The sequence below is a fragment of the Myotis brandtii genome, unplaced genomic scaffold, assembly GCF_000412655.1.
Source record: "Myotis brandtii unplaced genomic scaffold, ASM41265v1 scaffold600, whole genome shotgun sequence".
Taxonomy (NCBI): Eukaryota; Metazoa; Chordata; class Mammalia; order Chiroptera; family Vespertilionidae; genus Myotis; species Myotis brandtii.
This window is the reverse complement of record NW_005370273.1, coordinates 224895-235310: the sequence shown is the minus strand read 5'-3', so window position 1 is coordinate 235310 and position 10416 is coordinate 224895. Positions and strand designations below refer to the sequence as shown.

The window sequence follows — 10416 nt, the reverse complement described above, 5'->3', positions numbered from 1 at the left end:
CCTGCTCTGTGTGTGACAGGGTAGAGCCATAACCTCCACGGGCCCTGCTCTGTGGCGCTGCAACCTCCCCATCGACCCTGCCTTGAGTGTGACGGGGGGCGGTGCCCCAACCCCCCAATCGGCCCTACACTGAGCGTGACTGAGGGTGGCATCGCAACCTCCTGATCCGCCCTGCTCTGTGCATGACAGGGGGCGGCGCCCCAACTCCCCAATCGGCCCTGCTCTGAGCCTGACCAGGGGCTGCACCTAGGGATTGGGCGTGCCCTCTGCCACCCGGGAGCAGGCCTAAGCCAGCAGGTCGTTATCTCCTGAGGGGTCCCAGACTGCGAGAGGGCACAGGCCGGGCTGGGGGACCCCCCTGCCCCCCACCCCCCAAGTGCACAAATTTTTGTGCACCGGGCCTCTAGTCTATACTAATAAAAGAGTAATATGCTAATTAGACCATATCGACCAAACATGTCCTGGACGTCCAGCTTCCTTCCGAACAAAGCCACAGTGCCAAGGACTGAGGCAGAGGCGGTTAGGGGCGATCAGGCTGGTAGGGGAGCAAGCAGTTAGGGGCCCGATCAGGCCGGCGCAGGGAAGCAAACAGTTAGGGGGCCATCAGGCCGGCAGGGGATGGCAGTTGCAGGTGATCAGGCTGGCACGGGAGGGCAGTTGGGGGCGATCAGGCCGGCAGGGGAGGGCAGTTGGGGGCGATCATGCCGTCAGGGGAGGGTAGTTGGGGGCGATCAGACCAGCAGGGGAGTGGTTAGGGGGCTATCAGTCTGGCAGGCAGAGGGGGTTAGGGGCGATCAGGCAGGCAGGCAGGTGAATGGTTAGGAGCCAGCTGTCCTGGATTGCGAGAGGGATGTCTGACTGCCAGTTTAGGCTCACAGAGATCAGGCCTAAACTGGCAGTCAGACATCCCCTAAGGGGTTTCGGACTGGAGAGGGTGCAGGCCGGGTTGAGGGACCCCCCCACCCCCGTGCATGAATTTCGTGCACCAGGCCTGTAGTCTATAATAATAAAAGTATAATACGCTAATTAGACTAGACAATCTTCAGGACAAAGCTGGGGTTGTGAGGGAAGCCCAGGTCCCGGGTGCCTGCTGGCGGCCAGAGGGAAGCCTGGGTCCTGGGTGCCAAAGGGAAGCCATTGCTGGCAGCCGGGGGAAGGTAGTTCTACTCTTGCATGAATTTCGTGCATCAGGCCTCTAGTAGAAACATATCTGCCTTGGTCTCTGTGTGTCTCTGTGTATACATTTATTAAATAGTATATCTATCAAATGTCAGAGGTATGTCAGTATGGGAGAGTGTATGTATACTTTTCTGGTCCAAAAAACTATTCATTAATTTTTTCTCCAACATAATTTACTAAAGTCTTATGTTATAATTTGAGATTTGTTGTAAATTCAGAAGAAGGAACAGTATTTGGGATGGATTTATCTTCTGCTTAGTGAATTAGTATATGCCCTATTGTTTCATGCAGGTAGATGAAGAAACATTTATAATAGATACCATAGGGACTTAGGAAGTCAGTAAAATCTGAAGTTAAATGGTAGGCACTCTCATGGATGGTTGTATTCTTAGGCATTCTTAATTACCAAGAAAATAGTGGGAAATAAATGTGTTTTCTTTCCTATTTTTCATTGCATTAGATTAATACACTATGTTATATTCTACATTGTTGCAGATCTAAGTTTCCAGACTGCTGCCCGAATCTTGGCTGCTCCCGTTGAATTAGCTTTGGTTGTTATGAAGGATCTTAGTCAAAATTTTCCTACAAAAGCCAGGTAATATAGGGGATTAAGGCTTTGAGGCATTCATCTCCTGAACATAGACCTAATTATCTTCACATTTATATGTAATTTGAAGCAATTAAAATATGTAAATGCTTAGAAAATGAAAGTTCTCTTGCTAGCAACACCATTCTGCTAATGGTGCTCTCTTTCTGAGCAGAGGCAAGACTGCATTGTTTGGTTGAAGAGACCCATATTGGTTGTATTCCTGGCACTGCACTTCCTGGCTGTATGAACTTTGTAAATAAACTTTCTTCAGCAGTGACATAGCTGCCTTTCAGGATTGTATGAATTAACAATCTAACCTAAACAAACATAACCAATCGAGGGTCTCACACGGATGATAGTATTTTTCTTTCTGAAGAGTTTCATATATATCATTTTATTTAATCTTGATGAAGAAAATGGGTTATAGAGGCTGACGGTTCCTAGTGACAGAGTAAGATTCTGAATGCAGCTTTTCCAGTGTCGGGTCCAAGCCCCTCTGCCAGGGGCTGGACCTCCTGGGACCCTGGGTATTTGATGAAGAAGCCATGAGAAGTCATGGGTAGATAAGGGAGTCTTCATTGTAGCAGACAGTGGCTATGTGCCACTGCTAACAAAGAGCCACTAGATAAAACAGTTCTTTAAGCAAAGATCTGCATAGCAGGTAGCCACACAATAGCTAGATAACAATACATCTTTCCACATAGCAGCAGCAGCCTCACATAGTAGCCACATCTGAACTCACAGCCTCAGTAGCTTCAGTAACATACTTTAATACTACTTAGACAAAAGAGGCTTTCTGCCAAATAGTGACATCAGTCATTTGGGTTATAGAAGGTCATGCTTGTGCAGTCTAGATTGCTGTGTCCTTGCACCTGGGTATAGCATCTTAGCCTTAAACATTCTTTTTAAGATTCCCACACTTAGAGTGGCCTTGGGCATCTGGCATACTGTGGCTTGGTTCCCACATCCGGTATTGCTTTCAATTGAATAGTAGCCCTCCACATCTCATAAATGCATGGCAAAATTGTTTTAAAAGCCAAATTGTTATAAACTAATGACTTAAGTGTCAGTTTTTCTTAAGTCACTGAATGAGGTATTTTGAATTCTGATATAAGATGTTTTATAAATAAATTTGTTTTATTAGTCTTGAAAATATTTCTTAGGACTTATAAATCATATAGTATGTTCTCCTTTAGTCAAGCATACTATTGAAGATGTACATGTAGGATTCCATCTTCACCCACAAGTGCTTAAATAGGATGAGCAGTCTGTTGCCTTAATTTATTTAACATTATCCTTTAGCCTGTTAACTATAGAGATCATATACCGAAATAGAGTTACATATAGTTAACTAAGATCTTGGAAATAATTGTACTTGCATTAAAATGCTGACATTACTGCTACTTTTCCATGATATTGTATCTTTTAATAATGAAAAAATATGTACACATCTGAGAGGAGAAATATGTTTATCAATTGTAAAGGTTTAAGATTTTTTTCCATTAGGTTTTGGTATTTTATCAAGCAATTTGTTGTTTCATATGTAAATATAGGGAAGTTGAAGGCATTTATATAAATATTAAACCAACTACTGTTAATGTTTTATTTCCTTAGAGCAATAACAAAAACTGCTGTGAGTTCAGAACTTAGAACTGAAGTGGAAGAGAATCAGAAGGTAATAACCAATGGAAAATAGTGGCCTTTCTGTTTTTTTATTATAGTTATAAAGTTGAGGAAATCTGAGTTAAATCCGTGACATTAATAGTTTTAATCTTTTTTTAATATATATATATATATATTTTATTGATTTTCCACAGAGAAGAAGGGAGAGGGATAGAGAGCCAGAAACATCTACGAGAGAGATCGATCAGCTGCCTCCTGCACGCCCCCCAGTGGGGATGTGCCCGCAACCAAGGTACATGCCCTTGACCGGAATCGAACCCAGGACCCCTGAGTCCGCAGGCCGACGCTCTATCCACTGAGCCAAACTGGTTCGGCAATAGTTTTAATCTTGTTTGATCAAAGATAGTGGTATTTTAATTCATTTCTTTAATCTTTTACATTTTTAGTTTTTAATCAAAGTTGAATATAATTTAAAGCACCAAATGATGCCACCTGTTTATTAACGAAAATAGCACCCCCTCAACATGTCTCACTCCCTGTGGTCCCTTTTCCCAGAAACACCTGCTTCCAACTCTTAGCTGATTCTTTTGATATCTGTCTCCAGACTTGTAACAAGCTTAAATTGGTACTTTATTTTTGAGTTTCAGACCTTATTTATTGACCTCTTATTACAAGGATGAGGTGTAACTTTCTTTCACTATCCCCTCCCACCCATGCCTACCATGACTCCATATTGGCACTTTCCCCATCTCTTCACTTTCCCTGTATTTTTCTGTCATGATTTTAACCATTTTTGATCTCCACTATGGACAGGTTGTTTTTCATGTCTAGTGCATAGCACTTGTCCTGGGGGCCTTCCTTTAACCTCTTTTGTTGGATGTGCTGTTCCTTGAATTCCAGGTCTTTGTTTTTGGTTATTCCCTTATTTTAGTGCAGCAAATCATTCTTCATGAGAAAAGTTGTATGCAAGGTAAATTTCAGACTCTGAGAAATCAATTTTCTATTTTTGTTTTTATTGATAGTTTGGCTGGGTATAGAATTTTAGATTGGAAATCATTTAGAAGTTTGAAGGCATTACTACTTTTAATTTTGATTTCCATTGTGGCTATTGAAAAGTCTGAAGTCTTTGAGATCTGGCTTTTCTTTCTAGAATCATCTAGGATCTTTTCTTTGACCCTAAAAATCTGAAATTTCACAATGACATGTCATTTAGATAAATCTGTACTGTTGGGTGGTTGATAGGCCTTTTAATTCTGAAAAATTATTTTCTCTAGTTTGGGGAAAGTTTTTGAATTATTTATTTGCATTTCTTCCATTGGCTTGATTTTCTGTTTTCCTAAAACTATGTATTTTAAGATTTTGCACGTCCTTGACTAGTGTGGCCTAATTTAAAACAACCACCACCTTTTCTATTTTTCAATTATTTTGTCTTTTACTATTAAACTTTCTGGGAAGGATTTTCCACTCCTTGGTTAAGGTTTATTTGTTGTGGTCTCTTGTCTTTAATGTTAGAGGCTTTCCAGGATGGCTGGTGTCTGTGATAAGGAAGAATGAGGCAGTCAGAAGCTGATTGGAAGCCCTAAGGGTGAAGCTTTTTGACTGTCTAGGACAGGGGCCCTCAAACTTTTTAAACAGGGGGCCAGTTCACTGTCCCTCAGACCGTTGGAGGGCCGGACTATAGTTTTAAAAAAACGATGAACAAATTCCTATGCGCACTGCACATATCTTATTTTGAAGTAAAAAAACAAAATGGGAACAAATACAGTATTTGTATTTGCATGTGGCCCGCGGGCCGTAGTTTGAGGACCCCTGGTCTAGGGAGCCCCAGTGACAGTGTCTTTCAGCCTTTCCCCTTGAGCTGTTGAGTCTCAAGAAAAGGATCTTCTATAGTCTTCTGCCTGGAGGGTGGAGTTGGCTGCCCAGTGGAAGAGGCCCAGTAGAGAAGAACAATCAGTAACTTCCACTCAGTACCCTATTTTCAGTGAGGGCTCTCCACCCTCAATTGTGCTTCATTTCCCATAGTTCCAGATTCTCTGTCTTACTCTTTCCAAGGATGAGCCTCCAGTTTTTTGGAGTGAATCATGACAACACTCACCTGCTGTGTTAAATTAGGGGAGCCTGGGGCTATCTTCAAAAGGCTTTCAATCAGAACTCATTTTTAGCCTAATCATTGCCCCTCACACATGTGTTCTGTGTGCTCTCACCTCATGCTGTAACTGTTGCCTCTTCCACTGTTAGCCGAGCATCCAGCTTTCTCAGGGTTACTGGACACTGCTGCTCACACCTCTCGCTAGCTTCCCAAATTAGTTTCTTTTCTGTTCTCTTTTTTGTTGTGGATTTGTAACTTTAAGAGAGTCCCTTTTTTAAAAACTGACATTTCCAGAATGTTTCAAAAGAGGGAAAAAATTCTTGTGTTCAATCTACTACCTGTACACCAGATTTTTCTAAATCTTTATGTAAATTAGTTACTTAAATAGACCTGAGGAATAAGTAAACCAAATATATCTTAAATATTTGCTAATTTGAAGAAACCTGACAGTTTTTATTTACTTAATTTTTAATTTCCAGGATAACAGCATCAAATATTACCTTAATTTTAGGTCTCCCCCAGGAAAATAAAGGTTATACATCCTGAATTTTTCATTTTTTTGAGTAAAATATTTTATTAAAGTATAAAAAAATAAAAATATAAAACACATACAAAAACATGCATGGAATTTTAGTGTGATGGATTTTCAGTAAGTGAAGCCAACTATGTTATCAGCATCCAGATCTACAAATAGATGTGAGCTGTGTCTTTCTTTAGTCAAAGGGTGCTGTGCATGCTGCCTGGGAGGGAGTGGACATGTGTTTTTCTCTCCTGCGTAAGAAAATTTAATTTTCATTGATAAAACATTTCACTGATACAACCCTTAATCTTACTTGCCATTTAATCCTGGAGGAGTATAGAAGCAAAGCCTTGGCTTCCTCATTGTTTTGTTTTGTGTTTTTCCCATGCAGCACTAGATCTTAAAGATTATTTCTCTTAGTCAACTGACTACGGGAGAAGGAAGGAGCTCCACAGTCCCTGTCCTTCCTTCCCCAGCAGTGGGAGAATCTGGGTGGCCACAGTCTCAGGGAGCAGCAGTTGAAGGCACCCCCTTTCCCCAGGGACACCAGAGAGCTAGGTTGCATGTAGGTGCAGTCCTTAGCACAGAAATTCAGAGTTTCTCTGTGTGCCTTAGTTTGGAAGTTGAAGGGAAGTATGAGGTTTTGAAACCCTTCTAGATTAATTCCCTGGACTTTATCAAGAAGGCCCAGCTGTTATTGACTGCTGTCACCATCTTGGTTGGCATCACCAACAGGGAAAAGTAACAGAAGTCCTCTTTTATGAAAAGTGACCCTCAGCAAGAGACTGTGTTGTGTTCAGTGCCAAACCCCACTTCTATCCACTACCTCGCACACGGCCTTAGACAGAATTCGATAAATATCCATTGACTAAATCAATACACTCTTTTTGTAATCATAAAAATAAAGATTATTAAAATATAAAAAGAGAAAAAGTGTAATTGCAGAGAAGGTTGCCCCCCCCCCCCCCCCCCGCCATTATAGGCAATAGTGGGAAGGAGCGAGGGAGGGGGTGGGAGGAGAGGAGTAGGCCTCATAAGCCAGCAGTTTGACCAGATAGGGTAGTAAACGCCGAATGGGCGTCCATAAAAGGAAATCTTCCCCCAGCTTTGGGGTTTCCTGTGGGACTTTAGAGGATGGCAGCATGAGTACACATAGTAAAGCTAGAAACGTGGACATTTCTGTTGAACATTCTCTTCTTGCTCAATAATTTTTTTTTAAATATTTCAGTATTTCAAAGGAACTTTAGGGTTACAGCCCGGAGACTCAGCACTGTTCATCAATGGACTTCATATAGATTTAGATACGCAGGATATATTCAGGTATGGATAATATTTCCCATGCTCTGAAAGTCTTGATCATGTGCAGTTCCTTGCAGTGCATTCACATTGTTCTCCATGGTGGTGGCATGTTAGCAAGCCTGATGGCTCACCAGGCCCAGGGAGAGCACTCGGGAGGGTCTGTGTTCTGACTGGGAGGGTAGGATGACACTTTGCCTTTTTTCCTTAATCATAATGTCCATTTAAGGCCTTGGACACGTAAGGCCCAAGTGTCTTTTGAGAATGCCCTTTTAGAAGCTCAGTGTTCCTATTAACTAGGAAAGCAGAAAAGAGCGGCTTTTGCTCTGGGAATAGAGTGAAGGAGGTTATTCAATGTGCTGCTTCTGGTGTCCAGAACACCTCCCTTTCTGTTCCGAAAAATGTGATTTAGGACTAAATTGTTCTAAATTGCCCTCATGAATTTTTGGAGCAGGTTGGTGGACAGTCAGGTGGACTTCCCATTTTATCCTTTGAATTAAAATTGACAGGTGACACCATGGCTTCATAGCAGCAGAAACAAAAGCTGTTGCTAATGCTTCAGAAGAAGCACTTTCCCCAGTGTGGTATTTCCACACTGACTGAGCTGTATGTTCACACGCTACTCTACAGAGCTAGTGAAAGTTAATAAGGCACTACAAGATTGCCCATATTTGTCTTTTTAATTAAAAATATATGTCTTTAATTTTCATAGTATTACAGACTGGGTACTTGCTCATAGTAAATTTTAAGTAATTCATCTATATCAGAGAACTAAAGAGTAAAGTCTTTATCCTGTCCTCTTATTTCCTCTGCCCTAGCAAACCTCTCCAGCTGTGGTCATATGTTGTGTGCCTGTGTAAATTGCTACTGATATTAAAACATGTTAAACATATGTAATCTAGTATTTCTTTTTTTGGTGTTTTTTTTAATAAACTCTTTGTTTTGAGATAATAGATTCATGCGCAGTTGTAAGAAATAGCACAGAGAGATTACTGTAGCATTTTTTAAGATGTGCAATGTAAATTCCAGATTTAGGATGATTTTGCTCTGAAATTGTATGTTTATATTAGATCATTTCTATATGCAATGTATATGTTGATAAGTATAAGTAAGCATGAACCAAGAAGTAAGTCCTACTTGCTTTTTTCTACATACTTGACCAGAGGAAACAAAGGGAAGATCACCCTTTTTTGATTTCTCAACTAATTCGATAGGGAATTGAGTTTGAACTGATACATTTTTTTATGGCAAGGGTATTTTTAAAAGCTTTTTCTTCTAAATACCTATTTTTTTTTTTTCAGTTTGTTTGATGTATTGAGGAATGAAGCTCGGGTCATGGAGGGTCTACATAGACTGGGAATCGAAGGTCTTTCTCTGCACAATGTTTTAAAACTGAACACCCAGCCCTCCGAGGCTGACTATGCCGTGGACATCAGGAGTCCTGCGATTGCGGTAGGTGTTCTATCAGAGGCCCAGGGACACCTGGCCAGGTATTTTGTTACATTTTTTTTTTATGAGAGGTAAGTTATTCCTGCCAGCTCTTTTGTTGGCATCAAACAAAGATTTACCACAGCTGCTTATATGGGATTCTGTGCATGTAATATCAGCACTTAAATGCTCCAAAAAGTTGAATTATACTTAATATGGTTAAGACAGTGATTTTTCCACTTTTGTATCACCGTGTGATTCAGCGGAGCATGTCTTAGGAAAGAGTGTTTAGTTTGTATTTGCTCTGTTGCATATTTGACATTTTATATGTGAAGGATTCATGTAGATTTAATATCTGCTGTATGATGCCTCTGGGACTTTGTCTTCACATCTGTAAGAGAGAGTGAAGGGAGTTGAGCTATCTTGAGCAGTCAAGGTGAAGTGAGGTCAGTGTTGGAGATATGTCTAGCTCACCCTTGACACTCCAGTCCTTTATTTCTTGATTTTGTACTGTATTTATTTTAGGGAATATGTTTTTATTGAATTTTAGAGAGAGAGGACAGGGAAGAAGAAAGGGGCGGGGGGCGGGGGAGAGAGAGAGAGAAATTGAAATTGATCGGTTGCCTCCCATATGCGTCCCAACCAGGGATCAAACCCAAAACCTAGGTATGTGCCCTGACCCGGAAATTGAATCCGAAACCTTTTGGTGTATGGGACATGGGACAATGCTCCAACCTACTGAGCCACACTGGCCAGGGCTTTAGGGACAGTTTTTAAAAAGAGAAATAATATAGAACTTAGATGGTCATTATTTGAATTGTCACTTGGTGCTATTTTGGTGAATACTGCTTTTATTTACTGTTCTATTAAAAATGTTTTTAATTACAAAGAGTAAAGAGAGTAACATAATTAACAACTGTGTGACCCACCACTTTACTTACTAAATGTTAGCATTAATTTTGTGTCAGATCTGTCTCTCGCTGTTCCCCTCCTGTATGTAATTCCTCTTCTGCAGTTGGTGTGCATCCCTTCTGTCCCTGTTTTATCATATTATTCCATACTGTATGTTTTAAAAGTTTGATAAATGCTATATCAGTGTCCTTCATCAGTTTCCTTCTTATTCAACAATTTTTTCAAGACTTATATAGGTTGACATGTACCAGTCAGTTTTAACATAGGAGGTTTTATCTTTTACTGATTTAAAAATTTTTTTACACAAAGTTTAACATTTAAGACATACAAAAGAGTTTATATTGAAGTCTCATCTCTCAACTCTTCAGTTTTTCTTCCCAGAAACAACAGGTATTAGCAATTATTTGTGTATCCTTTCAGAAATACTCTATTTAAAGTGACTGTTCAGATACCAACATACATGAGAATTCTCAGTGCTCTGTGTCCTTGCCCACTTTTAGATCTTGACAAACTTTTAAATTTTTTTCAGTTTAATAAGTTTGAAATTTTATTGTGCTTTCAGTTTATATTTCTCACTTGACCAGTGTCAATGTACCTCTTTCCTTATGTTAATTGCTCACATGAGTTTTTATTTTTTTATTTTATTTTATTATTATTTTTTTTTTATTAAATCTTTATTGTTCAGATTATTACATTTGTTACTCTTTTTCCCCCCCATAACTCCCTTCCTTCCAGTTCCCACCCCACCCTCCGCCCTCACTCCCCACCCACTGTCCTCAT

General features: G+C 40.4%; 1 protein-coding gene across 4 annotated transcripts in view; it reads left to right on the top strand.

Annotated features, from left to right (window-relative positions):
* UGGT1 (UDP-glucose glycoprotein glucosyltransferase 1) overlaps positions 1 to 10416 on the top strand; it is a 184855-nt gene that overhangs the window by 50594 nt on the left and 123845 nt on the right. For all 4 annotated transcript variants that reach the window (XM_014550394.1, XM_014550395.1, XM_014550393.1 and 1 more), the window contains exons 10-13: positions 1675 to 1774; positions 3383 to 3443; positions 7229 to 7320; positions 8598 to 8748. In XM_014550394.1, the coding sequence (XP_014405880.1) occupies positions 1675 to 1774; positions 3383 to 3443; positions 7229 to 7320; positions 8598 to 8748 (404 nt within the window). The remainder of the gene's footprint in view (positions 1 to 1674; positions 1775 to 3382; positions 3444 to 7228; positions 7321 to 8597; positions 8749 to 10416) is intronic.